Source organism: Pelobates fuscus, chromosome 4, assembly GCF_036172605.1.
Source record: "Pelobates fuscus isolate aPelFus1 chromosome 4, aPelFus1.pri, whole genome shotgun sequence".
NCBI lineage: Eukaryota > Metazoa > Chordata > Amphibia > Anura > Pelobatidae > Pelobates > Pelobates fuscus.
The window spans coordinates 259,980,480-260,004,473 of record NC_086320.1 but is presented as its reverse complement, the minus strand read 5'-3'; the positions used below and the strand labels follow the sequence as shown (position 1 = coordinate 260,004,473).

The window sequence follows — 23,994 nt, the reverse complement described above, 5'->3', positions numbered from 1 at the left end:
CCATAATATCCTTCTTTAGAACAGGTGCCTAAAATTGCACAGCATATTCAATATGTGATCTTACCAGTGATTTATAAAGAGGCAAAATGGTATTCTCGTCCCGAGAATGAATGCCCTTTTTCATGCATGACAATACCTTACTGGCCTTGGCCACTGCTGATTGACATTGCACATTGTTGCATAGTTTGTTGTCTATAACAATTCCCAAGTCCTTTTCGTGTGTTGTTATCCCTAATTCGCTTCCATTAAGGGTATACGTTGCTTGTGTATTCTTTACGCCGAAGTGCATAACTTTGCATTTTTCAACATTAAATTTCATCTGCCATTTGAGTGCCCAGTCCCCCAGTCTATCTAAATCCCTCTACAGCAATGTAATATCTTGCTCACATTGTATTATTTTACAAAGTTTTGTGACATCTGCAAACACTGAAACATGACTTTCAATGCGGTCTTCAAGATCATTTATAAACATGTTAAATAGAAGGAGTCCCAGAACAGACCCCTGAGGGACACCACTTGCCACCTCTGTCCAGCTTGACAATTTACCATTAATGACAACTCTTTGTACTCTCTTTTTAAGCCAATGTTCTACCCAAGAACAAGCATTTTCATCTAGACCGATTTCCTTGAGTTTGAACACTAATCTATTGTGTACAGTGACATACATTCACTGACAGAGACACACTTTTTATTTATTATTTTTTTATTTAAATCCACCCAGTCCCCCTACCTGGGAGAGCTTAAGTGGATTCTTCCCTGTGGTCAAGTGGGCCTGAATGCTGCTGGGCTGGGTTGGTGGGCGGACAGGCAGGCAGGCACACAGTGGAGGCGGTGAGGGAGCTCTAATCCTCCTGCTCAGCTCCCTTGCACGCCGCTTAGTAATGCTGGGAGCCGGAGTGATGTCATATTCCGGCGCATGGAAGCAGAGCAGGAAGGGCTCAGAAGACAGCGCACTCTCGTGACCGCGATGTGAGCATCTGAATGCATTTAGTTACCTAGGAAGCACCTCTATAAGCCGTCTGGGTAACTGTCACTAGAGGAGTTACCAATTAGCAATGTAAACACTGACTTTTGTCTGAAAAGTCAGTGTTTACATTAAAAAAACGTGCAGGGACAGGATATTATATACTTAAAAACAACTACATTAATCTGAAATGGTTCTGGTGAGAATAGTTTCCCTTTACGAATTGTATTTTTGACTTTGAAAAATCTGGCTCATGACTTTTTTTAGCTGGCTCTGGCCAAAGCAAATTTGTCAAGCCCTGCACTATACCAAATTCAAAAACCATATGGGAATTCATCTGATATTTATAAACAATTACAGTGTAGTGAAAATTGTACTGAAGAAGTCTTAGTAATTTGTCTAACATATAACATAGGAATGCAACATGGACAGTTAGGCATTCAATGTTGGATTATTAATTTATACAACATTTTACATAATGAAACCATTAAAGGGACACTATAGGCATGCATGTGCATTAGGTCCCCCTATCAGATGACGCCGGAAGAGGTGAAACGCCAACCCAGCACCAAAGGACATTGGCGTTTGAATTGGGTAGATAAAGAAGTTTTAACCCTTTGCCTGCTGTGTGCAAAGGTTGTGAGGAAAGGGGGGGTGGGGGGAGGACAAGAGGACACTATAGTGTAAGGAATACAGATTTGTATTCCTAACACTATAGTATCTGTTTTACAAAAATACAGTTTTAATAAATACAGTTTGTTTGTTCATTTGTCATTTAAAAGTCTACCACGAAACATTATTTTCTGTTCCATAGATAGTGCACACATGCTCTATGGCCACAGATCTGTCATATTTACCATGGCCAGATCCACTGTTATCAACATCAGCAACACAAAGGCATCCTTGGTCAAATTCTTCATTCTCTCCTAGTGTAGTGGACCACCAGTCACGAGCCTTGAATAGTGACATTTTTATAGAAGCTAAAAAAAAAAAAAAAAGGTGATATATTAGATTCATTATCCAAATCAATGTAACCATAAATAATGTATCACTCATTTGTGTACTTTACAAATAGAATACCCAGGAATCAAGTATGACCAGTTAAAATAGTATTATGAGAACAATGTATTTATTATTGTTGCAAAAAGCTGATAAACCATCAAAATGAATAACAAGGCTATTTGCAAAAGTGAGAATTCAAAGTGAATTTCAAATTAAAGGGTATCTGTCATGTCGCCAACAAAATATTCTAATTAGACTAAGCATTAAATTCTATCTGTACATTTTGCCAGCAGGTTTGCTAGCAAATGTATAGATTAGTAGAAAAGCTTATTTAAAAATAGAAAGGTGTCGGTGAAGCGCTAGTAATATGTAACCCGTGATATCAAGTGCGGAATATAAAGCAATACCTCTACCTTAGAATATTTTAATACAGGAGTCCTAATGGAGGTATGCTGTACCTTAAAGACAAAAGGCAAAATAACCACACATAGTGTATACTGTAATATGAATAAGTGGTGTATAAAAAATAGGGAAATATGCCCACTCACACTTTCAGGAGCTATTTATGTATAGCTCACTGTAATCGCCTGTAGGGTCCCTTATTGGGTGGTTGTTCCTTTGTCACTTGTTTTCTAGGTCAAAACACAGACATCTATGGTGCAATATTGTGGGTTCCAGTGGTGATATTCAAAAAGTAAAATATGTACTTACAAACCCAGAGCCCTCCACATCGGCTCTGGTCTGAGCGTGTATGTAGTTAAGGACTACAAGCCTTCTTTGTAAAAATAGCAGGAGATGCCACAAGTGGTATAAAAATAATAAGCAATTTATTGTATCATATATTAAAAAAGTATAAATAATATAATATAAAATCTATACATAAAATACCACTAAAATGGCCAAAAAAAAGTCCAATGTCAAAGTCTCTTTCCTCACAAGGTCCCCAGGATGCGTTTCGCCGATCTGGCTTCTTCAACTGGTGTTTGGAGAAAAATCTTTGCTCCTTCTTTGGACCGGCTCCTGCTATAAGTACCCCTTCGTGGGTATTGTGATTGATTTCCGGCTTGTTGAATCGCGGGCGTTCACCATGGAAACGGTGACGCCCTGCGTTCCAAGCCTCGCTTTCAGTTCGTCTCCGCCCGTCACTTCCGGTTTCCGTCTATGTGCCGATACGTCATCGCTATGCGGTCGGCACTCACGATCTCTGCATTGTCGGTTGGCATGGCAACGGGGGAATTGGTACACATAATGACATATGATTACATTCTTATATTAAACACATTAACTTTATATCTTTTGAATAAATGGTCTCTCTTTCGCCTCTCAGTTTGGTATATTGCTCCTAAACTCCAACCTTTCCCATAGGGATTGTTACCTTTATATATAGAATACTACTATTTACAAAGGATTAGAGTTTATTATGGGGGGTAATCCAGCCCCTAAAAGTTTCAATTAAACAAATCTCTATATAAGAAAGAATTAGAAATATTGTAAGGGATAGTACAGTCCATTAGTACTCAAATTCAATAATACAATAGATAAAACCATTATCTACAAATTCCGCTGTGCTGATGTGCTGCATAAAAGGAAAAAGAATAGTGGTTTAAAAAGTTCTCAAATACGACCATAAGAATAAAAGGAGAGAAGGGTAGAGTCTGCATTCCCATTTTAAAAACCTGTCATCCTAAAATTCTTACTTTAAAAAAATGGCACATCTCAAAATCCGCATTGAGACCGTAGGGGATTAAGGTGTTTAATTTAAAAATCCACTCCATTTCGTTTTTACTCATCTTGGTATTAAAGTCCCCTCCTCTCCAATCTCTTTCTAATTTTTTTATACCTAAAAATGTGGAGTTTTTTGTTTCACAATTATGGTATCTTTTATAGTGTGCAGAAACGCTGTGGTTCTCAAAACCTTTAGTGATGTTTCTGCCATGCTCTTCTATGCGGATATGTAATGCCCTTGTGGTTATTTCAAAAGGCCTTCTCTTTCTATTTCCTCCACTTCTTTTCTAGTTGTTTCCAGTTTAAGTTCCTCATAGCTTTTATCTATAAAATCCTGTTTAATTCTGTCAGATTGTATTTCAAAAGGTTGAGAGATCTGTGCAGTTTCGGCATATACAGAGGAATTGTCCTCTAGGGGGACAGAATGCCCCTAGAGGACAATTCCTCCGTATACGCCGAAACTGCACAGATCTCTCAACCATATTTGAGAACTTTTTAAACCACTATTCTTTTTCCTTTTATGCAGCACATCAGCACAGCGGAATTTGTAGATAATGGTTTTATCTATTGTAATATTGAATTTGAGTACTTATGTACTGTACTATCCCCTACAATATTTCTAATTCTTTCTTATATAGAGATTTGTTTAATTGAAACTTTTAGGGGCTGGATTACCCCCCATAATAAACTCTAATCCTTTGTAAATAGTAGTATTCTATATATAAAGGGAACAATATCCCTATGGGAAAGGTTGGAGTTTAGGAGCAATATACCAAACTGAGAGACGAAAGAGAGACCATTTATTCAAAAGATATAAAGTTAATGTGTTTAATATAAGAATGTAATCATATGTCATTATGTGTACCAATTCCCCCGTTGCCATGCCAACCGACAATGCAGAGATTGTGAGTGCCGAGCGCATAGCGATGACGTATCGGCACATAGACGGAAACCGGAAGTGACGGGCGGAGCAAAAGACGAACTGAAAGCGAGGCTTGGAACGCAGGGCGTCACCGTTTCCATGGTGAACGCCCGCGATTCAACAAGCCGGAAATCAATCACAATACCCACGAAGGGGTACTTATAGCAGGAGCCGGTCCAAAGAAGGAGCAAAGATTTTTCTCCAAACACCAGTTGAAGAAGCCAGATCGGCGAAACGCGTCCTGGGGACCTTGTGAGGAAAGAGACTCTGACATTGGACTTTTTTGGGCCATTTTAGTGGTATTTTATGTATAGATTTTATATTATATTATTTATACTTTTTTAATATATGATACAATAAATTGCTTATTATTTTTATACCACTTGTGGCATCTCCTGCTATTTTTACAAAGAAGGCTTGTAGTCCTTAACTACATACACGCTCAGACCAGAGCCGATGTGGAGGGCTCTGGGTTTGTAAGTATATATTTTACTTTTTGAATATCACCACTGGAACCCACAATATTGCACCATAGATGTCTGTGTTTTGACCTAGAAAACAAGTGACAAAGGAACAACCACCCAATAAGGGACCCTACAGGCGATTACAGTGAGTTATACATAACTAGCTCCTGAAAGTGTGAGTGGGCATATTTCCCTTTTTTTTATACACCACTTATTCATATTACAGTATACACTATGTGTGGTTATTTTGCCTTTTGTCTTTAAGGTACAGCATACCTCCATTAGGACTCCTGTATTAAAATATTCTAAGGTAGAGGTATTGCTTTATATTCTGCACTTGATATCACGGGTTACATATTACTAGCGCTTCACCTACACCTTTCTATACTTTGTTTTAAGATAAGATTTTGGTGTTATAGCGGCTGTGTTTTGCGGTGTTATACAACAACTACCCATCTTTCCATAAGTAGCGCTAGTACACTCTATTTTCTATTTATTTAAAAATAGGCTCTCCCAACTGAAAGTCAATGCCTCATCAAGCCCAAAGGTGGTCCTTCTGTCCTCCTAAGCATAGCAACTACAGCGCATGAGCTGTGGTTGCTATTGAAATTCCCTAGTGGACGCTAGAAGTATAGGAACAGAGTGACATGATGTCACTGAAGGCTACGTGCTGTGTCACTGAGGAGGTTTGCCCTGCTTAGAAAAGTGACCCCAAGAAGATCAAATCACTGAAGAGCAGAGGCGGAGTGGAGGAGGGTGCTACATGAAGAGTAACACCTACAAAGCATGTATCCTTGTGATCTATGATTTACTCAATGTATGTGGGAGTGATTAAAAGGTAATTTATTGACAACAGGTTCACTTTAAAACCAGAGTAGCCAGACTGAGAGTATAGCTGACTTTGAGTTTGACAGTTCAGCTAATTTGACCTTAAATTTGAAATTCACTTGTAATTCTCACTTTAGTGAAGAACCCTACACATGTATTTACACAAAGACATAATGAAACCATGTTAATTTCTAACAATCACTCTAGACACCAAATCCACTTTGTCTTTTTAAATCTGTTTTGGTGCATATATCCTGTCTTTTTTTGATATTGTAAAACATTACCATTTCTGAGGACTGCCAATGTTTCTAGTGGTGGTAAGATTGAACTAGAGGCATCTTATAGAGCACTTTATTTAAAACACACAGCATGATGACACTGAACATGTCTAATGCTTTTCTATGATAAAAGTTTTAAACATTTACTTGACAGTAATAAGTGTAGGCCTGTCGTCCCCTTTGGGAAGAGTAATCCCTGGCCCACCCCCTTTACCCCATTCCAAAAGTCATTAGTAGACTGTGTGTTATTAAAATGTTTTAATACAAACAACTTAAAAAGAGGATCTACAGCCTAACAATTAAAAACAGTAAAGTTTTTCAGGTTTTACAAAGTAAAAGTACTAGGACACATGACAGGACATTGAAATAGTAAGACAAAAACTGAATAACAAAAAAGGTACATATTAGCGTAAGATATGTCTGGGGGAGGGGGGGAGATACTGCAATCCAGAATTGACCCAAGAGCCTTACTGAGTAAGTATAGATTTAATTAGAATTATTATTATTGGCATTTATGTAGCACCAACCTATTCTTTAGCGTTTTGTAATTTTCCCAGCTAGACTATTATGAACTATAATTTCCAATTCCTTTGCCAGTTCTCAACTTAGTACTGTGTGGCAGGTTAGGTGCAACTGAAACACAATATGTTTGCATATTTGTCTACTGGTTGTAGAGATTCTAATATGATATGATTTATCATTACCATGCTTACAACTGAATTGTTTATTACAAAGTGTAAAATAGGATAGTCACGTATGGTTCCTGTGCATTTTTGTTAAGACCCTTCCAGGGTGATATGGCCATTTCCAACCAAATCTTTTTTCCGCGCTGCCATATACCTCCTTGGCTCTTTCTTCAGCTTTTGTTAGATTTATCTGCCAGGTACCAAGGTCCTGATCATGTACAAGAGAATGAAAAATGGGAGTTCATGGAATAACCCACAAAACCACAAGGTGATACTCAGCCTGCACAATGAAATCCAGACATGTATTGCCCATTACATTAGAAGAGGAGCATGTGATGGCTGATGGGTATAAGAAAGATGTGAAGGCAGAAGCTAAGTGTAGCTCAACTTTTTGGCAAAAAATAAATAAATCGTACATGAGTAACATTTATATATTTAGATTTTGTTGCAATTTCAGTGTAAGAATCTTTTTCCATAAAGATTCCATGATTACAAAAAACCTAAAGTGACAGTGCCACAAGGAAAACACACACACACACACACTATATATATTTTGACTACATTTAAACTTATACAATGTAATTAACACATCTACTACAATGCCAATACTCGCACTCTAGAAAACAAGAGGACAGAAAGTCAACAAGAAAAGACCAAAATGCTTACTCCATTAAAAACATGGGCAAAATCAGCAGATCTGTATGGGTACATGGATTTATAATATTGTTGTTTTTTTTTATATATATATATATATATATATTTGGATGGATCATAAGGCAATAAAGGTGGCATTAATTAATGTTGCTAACTCGATTTCACATGGTAATGAAATGTCCTTGTGACAGATCTGAACAGCCCAGTCTGCTGCAGTATCACTAATCTACTTAAGGCCGATCAACAAAGCAGACTTCAGTGGGCCCACAATCCTCTTTACAGTGCTTATCTGATACTTGGTTAAAGAACAGAGAAGAGACTGAAGCAAACTCCCTTAAACTCAGAATATTCCATTCAATTATTTCTAGTAACATAAAATAATTTCCTCTTTATCGTTCTAATTACCGGTATGTCATTTCAAACATAGCCAAGTAGCGTCAATCAAAATAGGCTTCACTATGTAGTCGTGATGTAGCTTAGTTAGTGCATCAGCTACAGTACATCTAATCTAGTGCTAAAAAAAAAAAAAAAAAAACTCTAAATGCATGTTTCATAATTGGGACTTGGCACCTGCTATTATTTATTTTTGTAGGAGTGCAAGATGTTCTAACTTGTCATTATATATATATATAAAATTTAAAGATTATATCAATTATGAGAGGTAATAATTTCATTCTCAAGTGTAATTTGATATTAAAAGGGTACTATACACATCAGAACAACTACAGGTTAGTACTATTGCCCGTCCTTGCAGGCTTTTTACGGTAAACACTGCCCTTTCAGAGAAAAGACAGTGTTTACATTAGTGTGTAGGGACACCACTCGTGGCAGTCACTCAGATGGTCACACTACGGGGGCTTCCTGGGTCACGTTCAGCGTCTCCATGCCCTGCACTGATTCTAGCATCTCTAGGAGGAGTTGCTGATTAGCACAGCATTTTGCAGCATATGTGTAATAGCCTTCCAATGCTTTCCTTTGGAAAGCATTGAATTGGCTGAGAAGTTTCTGATCACCGTAGCTACAGCATATTTTCAATCTTTAAGTACAGCTACCCACAAGTGCATGTTGAAGGGCGGTGTTGCCCAGATTATCCTTCAAAAACAGTTTAGGGGTGTGGGGCTTCCCTCTATTGTGAAGTACTACTAAGAGGCACACCTACCTAAAATTGCAGACTGGCACTTCCGTTCCCCTCCTAAACAGTGGGTGTGCCTTGAACTGGTGCAAGCAGTAGGTAGTATATCATCTATTCTTAACTCTATAGAGCAACGTTTTGAAGCACTCAAACAGGCAATACGATAATTGCCTGTTTGAGTGCTGACACGTTAACCTGACCGAGGGCTTGGCGTTCGGTCAGGTTAACGTGTCAGCTGGCCACAATTCCTAGTCTGTTGGCCCCTGTAACCATAAACCCTAATCTGGCCAGCAGGCTTCTTCCCTCAGAACTAAGAGGATTTAGAGTGACAGAATGGGCATTTCAACAACAATGGTGCGCAGATGGTAAATTCAAATCGTTGACGGAGAGGTTTCAGGAATGGACCCATCCTGGGATAGTCAGATTTTGCTACTTTCAGATCTAGAACTATTATGCCTCACTCCCAGCTAGGCACTTAAAGGACCACTATAGGCATTAAGCTGAAGTGGTCTGGGTGCCAGGTCCATCTAGGGTTAACCCTGCCTGCTGTAAACATAGCAGTTTCAGAGAAACTGCTTGTAACGGACCGTTTTGCACACAAGAGGTTAAAAGCCGAACAGGAAAAACCATACGAACAGCTTACACTCCTGGCAATCAGCATACAATACAATTCCCCCAATAACGAGACGACACTTAGTTTTGAGGGTTAAGCAGAACCTCCTTTACTGGGGCTACCTGCCCGGCTTTTATGCAGGTCTCCCACCTGGTGGACACTCCCCTAGGGGACCAGATGGAAGACTGGGATACAGGACAGACACTGACCAATTACAGACATACAGTGTAAAAACATTCCCACAATACATTGTAATCCCTCCTCTCTATCCTGGAGATAATTGGGAAGTAATCCAATTATCTCCAAGGACAGAGGCAAGACTCCATTAACCACATGGCAGACCAACGACGGTAAAAAAAAAGACAAAATATACAATGATACATTATTACATAAAATACCCACATGTAACATATCCCCAGATAGCTTAGATCTGAGCGCACATTATTACCGAATGGCGCTCAGATCTCACACATACAGTTCAATTGCCATGGAGCCAAAGTCTCTTATTACCCGAATAGGCTCCGTGGCATAGCTATCTGGGTTAAAGCCTTCACATAGTCCCGATTGATCCGGCGTTTGGCTAAAAGACCAGAGATAGAAGAGCAGGGAAGGCTGGCGGCTCAGGGGTGTTCGCGAGTATAAGTGTCCGTTTTTAGTTCCATGAATTTGGGACTGAACACTGCTGGCCACGCAGAATGCTGCCACCCTGTGTTAGTTATGCGCAACCGCGACCACCCGGTAGCAATCAATTAAGCTGCGGTTAACAGCAGCTAGTTGGTGGTCAATTGACGGCACACGCCGCTTCTGGGAGGCCAATTGAAGAAATCCGAAAGTCCCTGGTGGTCAGCCGTTCGTTAGTTTGTTCGGTAGATTGAACCTACCGAACGCCCCAGGCAGAAAGGCACGAATAAGCCTTTCTGCAGGGAAAATAGTGTTTTTAAATGCCGGTCCATAGTCTAAGGGGAGCAGGCAGGCAACCAGGCTCCTCCAATGCAGAGTGGCGAGGTTGGTTCCGCCACACTGCTATGTTTACATTAGGGTTAATCCAGCCTCTAGTGGCTGTCTCAATGACAGCCGCTAGAGGCGCTTCCGCGCTTCTCACTGTGATTTTCACAGTGAGAAGATGCTGCCGTCCATAGGAAAGCATTAAGAATGCTTTCCAATGGACTGACTGAATGTGCGCGTGGCTCTTGCTGCGCATGCGCATTCAGGCGATGACGTCAGAAGGAGGAGAAGGAGGCGCTGGAGAAAGGTAAGTGATTATCCCCTTCTTCCCCATAGAGCCTGGCGGGAGGGGGGCCATGAGGGTGGGGGGGACCTAAAGACCCTATAGTGCCAGGAAAACAAGTTTGTTTTCCTGGCACTATAGTGGTCCTTTAATCCACAGAGGTTTCACACAATCTAAAGTAATTTGTTCCACCCGGGAACACATCACAAGGGGGATTTCGGTCCTTTATGCTTTGTTGTTAACAAGCGGCACTAGGGTTTTTCTGAAATTCAGACCTAGAGTGGAATAAAATATTCAGTGACCCATCAACGCTCTTGCAGCTCCAAGTATCATGAATTAAATTATAAATTGCTGACAAATTGGTACAAGACCCCAGAGATTCTGCACCACATAAACTCTGAGATCTCTGGTGAGTGTTGGAGAAGCGGGTAGGAGATCGGTACTGGACTCCACATTTGGTGGACCTGCCCTATTATTACCTATTTTTGGTCCATGATCCACAATAAAATTAATGAGATAGTGGACACAGACCTTCCTTTCTCATCGCTTCCAATGCTTTCGCACCACACAAAGGTCTCCTTAAAGCAATATAAAAGAAGTGTTAACTAAACATTCAATGAATGCAGCTAAATCCTTGATTCCAATTTTGTGAAAGCAGACGGATGCCATCTTACCAGCAATGTATGGCAAGGGTGGAAGAGATTTACAATATGGAAACTCTGATGGCAGCACCTAAGGGTACTTCAGGAAGGTGTCCACAGACATGGATGCCTTGGATTGAGGGGGGCTATGATGTAGAGGGCCGCTGTGACGGGACCCTACCAAATAGCTTAGAGGGGTGTTCTTCTGGCCAAGGGGCAGAGTCCACAAATGAAAAGGGTGAAAATAAAGAGGGAAAGAATTTGTCCTTACCCACTCACATATTTTACCTCTAATCTATGAGGGAGGGAATTTCGTACTGTGATAATCTTGAAGCTATAGCAATTTATGCAGCCGGCAGTATCTTTCACGATTTCTACGATTTGTATTATTGGTTTAACATTGTTTCCAAATTGGCAGCCATCTTACTGTCTGTAAAGGATTCAACAATCGTAATGACTGTGTATATACCGATATACTGAAACTGATGCTACCCGTTATATCAGTGATTTGCTTAGCACTCTAAGTCTTGGGGGGTTTTTTTCTGTCTAAAACTTTTCTTGCAAATTCTCAATTCCTATTATTTATGTCAAATCTATTAATCTGAAATAATAACATCTAATAATTTTACCTGGAAACAAAACATTTGGGTGTCTGTATTTTTTTTATCCATATGTATATGCTATAATAGTGTTGCTTACTTTGTCTTATCAAATTCCTTTAATCAAACCTTTTCTAATAATATTGTACTTGCAATTAAATGAGCATCACAGTTATTCATTAATTATTGTAGTAGAGATTTCAATTGCTGTCACTTTTAACTGTGTAACGAGATTTCCACTATTTTACATTTCACTTCTGTGGCTTACTGGAAAGGTAAATCAAGAAATGAAAAAATAAGCGAAGGGCATTAAAAGCATGCAAATCAGAGATATTTGAATTAATAAATTAATGGCAAATTGTCACTTTCCTGTTCCAATAGCACACTGGCAAGTTTTAGTTAAGTGATTTCAAAATGTAAGATTTATCTGTGTGTATAGATTCATAATTACACGAACAAGCAGGTTGTTTTCTTTCTTCCTACTGTATAGATGTTGATGTCATCTGTGCAATTACTTCCTATAACGAACGGTTAATGATGCCCCCCCATAACTGCAATAAAAATTATTTTAAAAAGCTTAATCTCCTTTTTCCAGCGCAGAGACAGCCTAGGGGAGCATAGTGGAGGCGTCATTTGGTGGTTTGTCACACAACCCAATGCTTTTCTAGGGGTAGAGGAGTATGGGAGATTTTATGTGCACGGCAAGCACCACACACGCATCCATTCAAAATCTTCTCACAGGAAAGCATTGAATCCAATGCCTTTCTAGGGGTAGAATTGTATGATGTTCAGTGCCTCTAGCAACAGCTTAACAACACCATAATAATTTCATTGGAAAGCTTATGGCCTCCCAGACTAACCTCTACCTCACATACGTGTCTTTTGCTCTCTCCTAAAGGGCAGCACTCTACTACTCTCTCCTCCAGCTCTGCTTAACTTCCGCCTTATTTGATTGCTACCTTCTGTCCTATTGTGTTTTACACCCCACCTCCTATAGACTGTAAGCTCGTTTGAGCAGGGTCCTCTTCAACCTATTGTAGAGATAAAAAAAAAAAGGTATATACACAGTGCGAGGTTTCTTCACTAAAGACTTGGACCATCGGAGGAAGTTGCTAAAAAGAGTAAAAGGTCACCATCTTTAAAATGTTTGGTGTAAAACATTAGCAAGTGGTTTACAAACTTCAGGTAAAATGGTGCCTGGAGCCCTGCGGGCACCATAACAACTTAACTGATGCCAGGAGTGTCCCTTTATTGTTTTTCCATGTGTATATGTAAAACAATAACTTAAAAATGTAAAACCTAATCGTCTGAGATCACTGATCAGAGTCCTATTTAGTTGTCATCATGAGGTGCAAAGTTACCTGTCTGGTGGCAAAGCTTTCCTTAGACCTAAACTCACAAACTACAATAATACAGAGAGTATGTACACTGATAAAAAATATTGATTTTGCCATTTATTTTTAAGTAAATAACCTACAAAATTACTTAAGTGATGACTAAAGATTCTAAATCGGAATACGTAATAAGACGAATAGGCTTTCCAATTGAATTATTCTTTGTTCTACTTAGTTCGTCATAAAAAAAATAATTAAAATACTACATGCCCAGATATTCCATAGTATTACATTAATGAGCACTGAATACAAGCAACATTAAGGGGAACTGTTTTTCTCAAGACCACCATAACAAACAAAAAATACAGTGTTTATTAGCACAAAGAGTTACAAACAGTATTAACATGTGTATTTTTAATGACATACTGACAGTCAGACCCACCTTTAATACTTTCTACTTTCTCATAAAGTATAGATCATTATGCTAGGTGCGCATGGATCAAAGCCTTAGACAATGCAAGGATTTCTGTATATGACCCACACTTACTATGAAAGAAGCAATCTCCGTCTGGCCAGTCACCCCATTAATAAGAACAGAGGGATTACCTGTAAACACATATATCCCTGACACTCGGCTCAGGGGCTGCTGCTTCTAATGGAGCTCTAGTGGATTCTCTGGGTTCCAGGTGCCAGTTAGTGACGTCACTCAGAAGTCCTTACACTCTCCCTTGAAGTCGCATCCATCCGTTGCCTCTCTTCACTCACCCTCCTCCGCACCCGCAGCCATATTGGGTCTGTTACCTCGGCAACAGGGACAACCAAAGCCCTGCGAGCCGCTATGAATGACGGGAATTGTAGTGTGCAAGGAGTAGCTACTCTGTGATGGGTAGAGTGGGCGGGTTAGGTAGGCGCATCTGAAAGCATGTAACTTTATTTAAAATTAACAAAGATCGCTCGTCGGAGACTGCGGGAATTATGTAACTCGTAGTTGAGGCTATTGAGTGATCAGTTACTCCATTTGTTTTGACAGATGAACACATAGCACTTAGTCATTCCAATGGGAGGTGCATTTACTGTGATGCCCTGTTGTAGATCTCGGTTATATCATGCTGTTGCTGTGGGATTCCTATTAAAGCAGAGCTGGCATTTGTGAAATATATATGCACAAATCGATGTCTCTGCTCAAGTTAGCTATGTGTTGTGCTATTTTTGTTAAAAAAAAAAAAAAAAATGTCTAGTATTTATTTTTATTTACATTGACTGACTGACTCTTTGGTCACAGTTTGAGGAGGCATGCACATTTGAAATAGAGGGACAATCTAGGCACCATAACTACTGCAACAAAAACAGAGAATAGGAGAACAAACAAAAGCTTACAGAAACTCAGTAGCTTGCATTTAAAGTGGCACTGTCATCCCGAACTTACCTTTCCCCAATCGATTCCTCTTCTCTTCCTCTGCCCCCCAGGTGACTATGGGTCCCCAAGCCCCTAGTCACCCCCCACCCAAAAAATAATAATTAATGAACCCCTACCTACCCCCCTCATCCTAAAAATAGTTCCTCCTCCCCATTGTAACTTAAGGGCCCCCACCCGCCACTCATTGGTGGGGGCCAGGACAGTAGGTCCTCCCGCCCCCCCATTGTAACTAAAGGGACCTGACCGCCGCTCATTAGTGGGGCCAGCGAGGGAGGGACAATAAGTCTCCCCCCTATTGTAACATATTGCACCCACCCGCCACTCATGGGTGGGGGCCAAGGAAATGGGTCCTTCCCTCTCCCATTGTAACTTAAGGGCTCCCACCCGCCGCTCATGGGTGGGTACTGGTACAGTAGGTCCTCCCGCCCCCTCATTGTGTCATAGAGCCCCCACCCGCCGCTCAGGGGGGAGTCCATCCCCCTATTGTATATCTAAGGCTCCCCACCTGTCACCCATGGGTGGCTGTTGGAGGAGGACAATAGATCCCCCACTGTAGTCATTTAGGGCCCCTACCCATGAGCGGCAGTGGGGGGAGAAATAGGTCCTCGTTGTAAGCCCCCACCCGCCACTCATGTAGGGAAAATACATAAGACAAAATAGTTTTTGTCTTATGTTTTAAAGAAAACTAAATCAGAAAAGAAGAACAGATCCTAAAAGAGAGGGAGAGAAGAGAAAGCGAGTGGGGAAAGGTAAATTTGGCATGGCAAGGGATAGTGCCGCTTTAAACTGATTTCCATGTTTTACAAACTCCTCTCACAGCATATTTCATTCCACACTATCACAATAGCAAAACAATGGGAAACTGATTTAGGCTGCAATATCCCCCCCCCCCCCCCCTAAATAATGGGATTTTATAATCAATTTACCAAAAAGATGGATTAAATCTTCTGCACACATTAAGCAGCATTATAAAACATTATGCAGGTGGTATCTGGTACCTACTAAGCACCATAAATTGTACCCTACCGCGCAATGTTGCTGTTGCAGACAAGCCGGAAACTAAACCTGTCCTGTGAAACCGCTGTATGGTCTTGCCCATCGTGCTGCAGCCAGGGGCGTATTAGCCGCGAGGCAAACAAGGCATTTGCCTTGGGCGGCATTTTCCAGGGGGCGGCAAAAAACGCTGGTTGCTGGGCGGCCGGCGAGGGAGCTCTTCCCCTGAGCTCTCTGCTCAGCTCCCTCGCGCGCCGCCCGCAGAGTGAGACTGGGAGCCAGAATATGACGTCATATACCGGCTCCGCCTCCCAGCCTCACTCTGCGGGCGGCGCGCGAGGGAGCTGAGCAGAGAGCTCAGGGGAAGAGCTCCCTCGCCGGCCGCCCAGCCTGCCCGCCAGTGCCGCCCTGCAGCCACTGGACCACCAGGGAATGGGAGAACTCCCCCACCCCCAGCATTCCCAAAGGTAAGGAGGCTGGGGGGGAGGGGGGGGAGTAAATAAAAAAAAAAATGTGTTAATGTGAGTGTGTGTGTCTCTGACTGTGTGTGTCTGATAGTGTGTGTGTCTGTTAGTGTGTGTGTCTGTTAGTGTGTGTGTCTGTTAGTGTGTGTGTCTGTTAGTGTGTGTCTGTGTGTGTGTCTGTTAGTGTGTGTGTCTCACTGTGTGTGTCTGTTAGTGTGTGTGTGTCCGACTGTGTGTGTTTGTTAGTGTGTGTGTCTGTTAGTGTGTGTCCGACTGTGTGTGTTTGTTAGTGTGTGTGTGTCCGACTGTGTGTGTTTGTTAGTGTGTGTGTGTGTCCGACTGTGTGTGTTTGTTAGTGTGTGTGTGTCCGACTGTGTGTGTTTGTTAGTGTGTGTGTCTCACTGTGTGTGTCTGACTGTGTGTTACACTGTGTGTAACACTGTGTGTTAGTGTGTGTGTGTCCGACTGTGTGTGTTTGTTAGTGTGTGTGTCCGACTGTGTGTGTTTGCTATTGTGTGTGTGTCCGACTGTGTGTGTCTGACTGTGTGTGTCTGTTAGCTAGTGTATGCGTATCTGTCAGTGAATGTGTGTGTATTTAGAAGGCGGGGCAGGGGGGAAGGGTTGGGTGGGGGTGGCGCGCGTGCGGAGGGGGGGGGGGTGTCTGAGTTTTGTCCTGCCTAGGGCAGCACAAAACCAAGATACACCACTGGCTGCAGCTCAGTTTCAGGGTCTTGGCAATCTTCTTATAGCCAAGGCCATCTTTATGTAGAGCAAGAATTTTTTTCTCAGATCCTCAGAGTTCTTTGCCATGAGGTGCCATGTTAATCTTCCAGCGACCAGTATGAGAGAGTGTGAGAGCGATAACACCAACTTTAACACACCTGCTCCCCATTCACACCTCAGACCTTGTAACACTAATGAGTTACATGACACTGGGGAGAGGAAATTGCTAATTGGGCCCAATTTGGACATTTCCACTTAGGGGTGTACTCACTATTGTTGCCAACGGTTTAGAGATTAATGGCGGTGTGTTGAGCTATTTTGAGGAGACAGCAACTTTACACTGTTATACAGGCTGTACTTTATATTTTAGCAGAGTGTAATTTCTTCAGTGTTGTCACATGAAAATATATAATAAAATATTTACAAAAATGTGAGGGGTGTACTCACTTTTGTATATATATATATATATATATATATATATATATTTTTTTTTTTTTTTTTTATTGGACTAACATAATATTTAGAGACAAGCTTTTGAGAGTTTTCCTCTCTTCTTCCGGTCTGAAGCAATACTCAGTATTGACCTGAAGAAGAGAGGAAAAACTCTCGAAAGCTTGTCTTGTGGTTGTCCTGATGAAAGTTCCTGAATGGAACTGAAACGTTGACTGTTACACTTTTTAGTAAAAGAAGTTCTTAAGAAAGCTACCTAGGAGTGCTGATTTTTTTCTTTGATATATACTCATATATATTTAAGGCTGGGCCTGTAGTTGTGGGAGGGGCTTGGGTCCCCTATTTAAATAACCACTATAGGCACCCAGACCACTTCAGCTTAATGAAGTGGTGTGGGTGCCAGGTCCAGCTAGGTTTAACCTTTTTTTTTTTATAAACATAGCAGTTTCAGAGAAACTGCTATGTTTATAAATGGGTTAATCCAGCCTCTAGTGACTGTCTCATTGAAAATCACAGTGAGAAGACGCCAGCGTCCATAGGAAAGCATTTATAATGCTTTCCTATGGACTGACTGAATGCGCGCGCGGCTCTTGCCCCGCATGTGCATTCAGCCGAAGAGGAGGAGGAGAGCTCCCCGCCCGGCGCTGGAGAAATAGGTAAGTTTAACCCCTTCCTCCCCCCAGAGCCCGGTTGGAGGGGGACCCTGAGGGTGGGGGCACCCTCAGGGCACTATAATGCCAGGAAAACGAGTATGTTTTCCTGACACTATAGTGGTCCTTTAAGGGCCTCCAATCCTCTCTCACATACCGTTATTAGTCTGGCGAGTTGAATGTGACTACTTCCGGTCACTCACAAGTCGCCATCTTGCCGTTTCTTACCTTTGTCCTTGTGGTCCTGGCTCCTGGCTCCTGTCCTTCTGGTTATGCTTACCTGACTGGAAATGCACGAATACCTATTTAAAGCATAGGATGTTCACACGATTCCTAGCGATTGTCTGTTATATCTAAATCCAGCAACTACATGAATTGATACGAATTAAATGTACAGTATATTTGACTAATTTTAGGTTAAAGGAGCACTATAGTCACCTAAATTACTTTAGCTAAATAAAGCAGTTTTAGTGTATAGATCGTTCCCCTGCAATTTCACTGCTCAATTCACTGTCATTTAGGAGTTAAATCACTTTGTTTCTGTTTATGCAGCCCTAGCCACACCTCCCCTGGCTATGATTGACAGAGCCTGCATGAAAAAAACAAAAAACTGGTTTCACTTTCAAACAGATGTAATTTACCTTAAATAATTGTATCTCAATCTCTAAATTGAACTTTAATCACATACAGGAGGCTCTTGCAGGGTCTAGCAAGCTATTAACATAGCAGGGGATAAGAAAATCTTAATTAAACAGAACTTGCAATAAAGAAAGCCTAAATAGGGCTCTCTTTACAGGAAGTGTTTATGGAAGGCTGTACAAGTCACATGCAGGGAGGTGTGATAAACAAAGGGATTTAACTCCTAAATGGCAGAGGATTGATCAGTGAAACTGCAGGGGCATGTTCTATACACCAAAACTGCTTCATTAAGCTAAAGTTGTTCAGGTGACTATAGTGTCCCTTTAAGGCCCTCTACTGGTGACGGACGATATTACAGTTTAAATTTTGCATGTTGTAATTTTGTGGATAAGAAGGGAAGTTTATTTTAAAATTTATACTAAAACCTTCTATTTGATTAACATCTATATGTCTTGTTAAAGTTCTACCCTTAGGTTTGATTCAGAACTGTTATTCAGGGGAATTGTTACTGTTTGGTAAACACAACAAGATTGTCATTTCTAGGTGACACTATCTGGCCAGCCTGTTTCAAATCACGAGGTGTTCATCAATTCGTGGCAGCATTTGCCAAATTTGCACCTTGTGTCTAGCAATTTGGGTAGGTTACTCTATTACTTGGGTCCACGATCTGGCCTACATGTTTTACCACATCCTCAGATACTATTTTACGGTTTCACCTTTAGGTTGCTATACATTACTACCCTCCTTACTTTACTAGTATAGAGAATCATTATTTCAGATTCTCACTGTCCCAGGTTGGACATTTACAATTATTAAGTCCACAGTCCTTATTAGCGGAGAGCACTGGCTTTCAGGGATCTAGGTGTCAAAATAGTTTATCTAAGAGTCAGAATAGGATCAGCGCTAAGGTGCCACAAGAAAATAGTTGTGTGTATATGGTACAGGCAGCACACCTAAGAAAAGGGTTCTCTCTAGTCCCCTATAAATAGGTAGAAACAAAACGAAGAAAAAAGGAAAAGGGTGCGCCTTCAAAATAATAGTATGGATAATATATACAGGTGGATAATAAAATATAGTCCAAATGACTTAACACTAGTCCAATGTTGTCTAATCCACACTGGTAGGGAAAATTCTTGTAGAGCAGCAGATTGGGTAGTTCGGCATGGGTGTAGGCTTGTAATTAGGTGGAGTGGAATAATCCCCACTGAAGGATATATGAAGTATAACCAGTTGGGGAATGTATGTAGTAGTGCAGTAGTCCAACGGCAGTGTGGTTCCAGCCAACTTTGCAGGCCTCAGCACTCCGGCTTGTGCAGTTTGCACATCCACGTCACACTCAACGAATTTGTGCCCTAACACGGCAGAAGTCTCTCAGTGCCACTCAGTTCCTTACACACCTGCAAAATCTGGTAAGGTAGTTAAGGATAAGCTGCATAGGGACATTGTCTTTTTGGGCAAGTCCCAAATATGCAATAATTTCAAGGCAGGTACTTGCGGTTTCTGCTTGTAGGTTATTGCACGTTTGTTCCTACTGCTTCTAGACTCATGCCAAGTCTATTTGCCCAAATAAATGTTCCATAAAACCTAACTTACAGGTATTAATGTTATAAATTGAATATAGTAGATAATATGGTGAGAGCATATGAAGTGGTGAATAAACCAATTGTGGATAAAATATATAAAACATGCAATTTACCATGTATCTGTGTACATCCTAAAAATATAAAACACAATACATAGTATAGCCTGTATATAATAAATAAATAATAATGGAGAAACATATCCCACTCACGTGGTGCTGAGCCGTTAGCAAGTGATTCAGACTATAAGCGCCTTTTCCAATACATTGGAGAGCAAATGCTGGAACCCAAATAGTGATGTCCGCTGTAGAATCACTACTTCCCTTTAAATAGCCCAGATAGATGCCAAATAGAGGGGTAGATACAGGAACAAATATCTTTAATGGGTTACATAAAAATACAGCATAAACTGAATCTCCGATAAAAAAATCAGCTGCACTGATGCGTTTTGACCTATGGTCTTTGTCAAAAGTGCTACATATCATCACAAACTTGCGAGTTTAAATATCTTTGAAAAAGGCGCGTTGTCTCTCATCATATCACTTCCGGTTTACGGATGCATCACTTCCATCGGGAGCCATGGGTATCCTCTGCTTTACTTAAATTTTTTCTTTACAACCACCTCTCCAATGACCTTTGATTTTTTCAATACCAAAAAACAATAGACCTTCCAGATTCCCACCATGTTGTTCTGCAAAGTGTTTGGAAACACTATGATTTTTTTCTTTATATTGTTACTATGTTCGCCTATCCTTATCTTTAATTTTCTAGTTGTTTTACCAACATACTGGTAACCACACAGACAAATTAGTAGATATATTACATCTGTTGTATTGCATGTAATAAATGTATGAATTTTATACTTTCATCTAAATTTCTACTTGATGTAAACTTTTTTACGCTCCTACTTGAGCTTTTCCTTAATCTACATCCTGTGCAATCGTTGCAATAATAAAAGCCTATTTGTCCCTCTAAATAAATAGTGTCTCTTTTTTCTTGATCTAAAAAGCTTTTTGTTAAAATCTGCCTAAAATTTTTTGCTCCTCTAAAAATAAATTTGGGCTGGTCACCCATAAAAGTTAGATCTTCATTTAAAACATGCCAATTCTTTTTAAGAATTTTTATTTATTTTTTTCCTTTTTTTTTTTTCAATTTGAATTTTATTGAAATTTATTTGCATTAAACATCTGTTTTCCAACATGTGTAGAATATGTAAAATAGGTGAACAATATGTCAGATATGTCAAACAGTAATACAGTTGGCACAATTGACCTAAATGTACGATAGTACAGTAAACATTGTATGATTCATTATGGGGTAGGCGAACCGTATAGATAAGATACGGTGCTTGTGGGGTATAGGGTCTTGGAACGCACGGGTGGGATATGTATAGGGTCTCTTGTGGCAAGACTATAAGGGTTGCAGTCTCTAGTATATTTACGGTCTGTCAGATAACCTGCGGATCTGTTTTATATACAGTCCCCTGCTGGGTTGTGTGTGCTCCCTTGTAACCTGGTGCGCTGTCTTCGGTGGCACTGTGGTGTTTAAGTGATCCTGTTGATCCTCTGGCAACTTCAGGGCTCTTAGCAGTTTCTGCGGGTCGTCTGTGGAGGATAGGGTTAGAATGTCTCTCCCACAAGGTACCACCAATGAGCCTCCCATGTCCCAGCGGTACTTGATGGTGTTGTCCCGCAGCCGTTTGGCCACTGGGCCTAGTTTCCTCTTTTCCGCGAGGACTTGAAATGGGAGGTCGCTGTATATTGAGACTGGGTGTCCCTCCAGCTTTACCGTGCCCAATTCCCTGGAGCGCTTTATTATTGCACTGCGTGCGGTTATGTCTCTAGTCACGGCAATGACATCCCTAGGTGCCGTTTCTGGGGCCGTCGCTGCCTTCCTGACTCTGAAGGTTGCTGATATGGATGGGGTATCTGGGCTATCCGTGATGCCCATAGAGGCTATAATTTTTCTCACAGTTGGGAGCAGGGATCCATCGCTTACTCCTTCTGGCACTCCTCTTAGGCGGACATTTCGCCGGCGGTGTCTGGAGTCCAGGCTGATCACTGTTTTCTGCAGTGATTGGACCTGCTTAGTGAGTTCCACCATTTGTTCTTTTGTCTGGCTTTGTTGCAGGTCTCGCAAGGCCTCTCTCTCCTCCACCTCTTGTAGTCTCTTGCGGATGTTGCCGACCTCTATCTGAGTCTGCTGTATGTCAGCCTTCCAGATTTTCCTCATGGCCGTGAGTAGCCGTTTGATATCTCCCTTTGTGGAGGGAGAGGAGTCCTCTTCCGATTCTGTGGCTGATGATGTGCCGCCCGGGTCCAGTGAGGCAGGGGATTCCCTCTCTGCTTCGGAGTCGTCTGAGATCTCCGGGCTGAAATGAGGTTTGGGCGCCATTTTAGGTTGGGACGTTGGCGCGGGATTGACCTGCCGCCTCCGGCTTCTGGTGTTTTCTATTTTTTCGCCCCATGTTTGTCTCTTGTGGGGGGTTGTTAGTGGGTTCTCGTCCAGTGGTTTTTTTTTGGCACAATTTGGTCTGTTATGGTGGAGCCTTTACGGAGCTCCACCGATATGCGTCTTGCTAGCTGCTTGGTCGGCCACGCCCCCTCTTTTTAATAATTTTACAAACAGCTTTATTTAAAATATGCCAATTCTTTTTAATAATTTTAAAACATGCCAATGCTTTTTAATAGTTTAAAACATGCCAATTATCTTTTAATAATTTTAAAACATGCCAATTCTTTTTAATAATTTGAAAACATGCCAATTCTTTTTTTTAATAATTTTTAATGTTATGTGTTTTGCTGAACTATTTACGGTACCAACCCTCACAACAATTGGTTAACTTTCTCTTAGATTGGTTATTGTGGGGGTTTCACAATGGTATCATACACTTGCCATCTGATACGCTGAAATGCAATAATTTTCAGGCATCGCTAGCAGATCCAGAATCGGTGGATAAATAGATAAAGACTGAACAGGAATTTGTTTTCGAGCCCTTTAGGTCCCCTCCTTTTACTTCTTGGGGGACAAATCCTATAGGTATAGTCACTGGTAAATCTTCACATAAACACATATTTATCATTTACCTATCAGCACCACATTTCTTCAAGGTTCCTAGTCTTAACTCCCTCATACCCTCTGAAGTTTTCTCCTTCCATGTTCCACCATTGACAATGCCCTCTGCACTATTCTTGCAGCTGGGGTGGGTGCATGGCTCAATAAATCTGATATTTTCATATGCATTCAAACTATTTCCTATTCACCCATCACTTTGGCATCTGCACAGCATTAAGTGGCATGGTTTATATTATTTTCTCCCGGCATACATTCAGTCCTGAGGTAGCCCCAAGATATTAGATATTTTAGGGAAACCTTGTGCTATTTGCTGCTTGATGTGTGCAGATGCCCCTACTGTTATACACTATTTAGACAATTTCCACACAATTGAAGACAACTTCCAACCCCCTGGCAGTCTCACAGCAGCAATCTGTCTCTTTGAATCCATGGGTATACCGGTCTCCCGTAAAAAGACAGAAGGTCCAGACACAGTAATACATTTTCTGGGTATTCAGCTAGACTCGATCAACATGCAACATGAGGCTACGAGTATGTGTGTCAGAGGCTTAGATTAGGTTGGTCGATTGACCCTGGTGTGATGGTGCAGAGCCATTACGAATCTTATGGGAATAACAGTATGATTGAGTAATGTACCTCTGTATATAGTGAGATTGAGGCGTATAAGTGTCACGACTGCCAGTGTGGTCCAGCACGCAGAACTATGTAACATCTACATAGACAGAACAGAAAAAGACAGAACGAAAACCTGTCCTTAGAATGGCCGGACTAATACGTTAAAGACAAAGAATGTTCTTTTTTAAACAATGCCTGTTTATATGTATGAAACAGCCGGTGTTAAATCCTGCCTAACATACAACAGGTAGGATAGGTTATCTCCCTTGGCGCGAATGGTTGCATACAGCCGTTATGGCAGGGCAAGCCCTGACGCTA

General features: G+C 41.1%; 2 protein-coding genes across 4 annotated transcripts in view; one reads left to right on the top strand and one right to left on the bottom strand.

Annotated features, from left to right (window-relative positions):
* The window catches only part of BBS9 (Bardet-Biedl syndrome 9), a 448,879-nt gene extending 434,985 nt beyond the window's left edge, over positions 1 to 13,894 (bottom strand). For all 3 annotated transcript variants that reach the window (XM_063452070.1, XM_063452069.1, XM_063452071.1), the window contains exons 1-2: positions 13,677 to 13,894; positions 1,822 to 1,944 (exon numbers count right to left, since the gene is read on the bottom strand). In XM_063452070.1, coding sequence (XP_063308140.1) covers positions 1,822 to 1,933 — 112 coding nt within the window. In that variant the 5' untranslated portion in view covers positions 1,934 to 1,944; positions 13,677 to 13,894. The remainder of the gene's footprint in view (positions 1 to 1,821; positions 1,945 to 13,676) is intronic.
* NT5C3A (5'-nucleotidase, cytosolic IIIA) overlaps positions 1 to 23,994 on the top strand; it is a 207,009-nt gene that overhangs the window by 98,533 nt on the left and 84,482 nt on the right. The gene's annotated exons all lie outside the window — the stretch shown is intronic.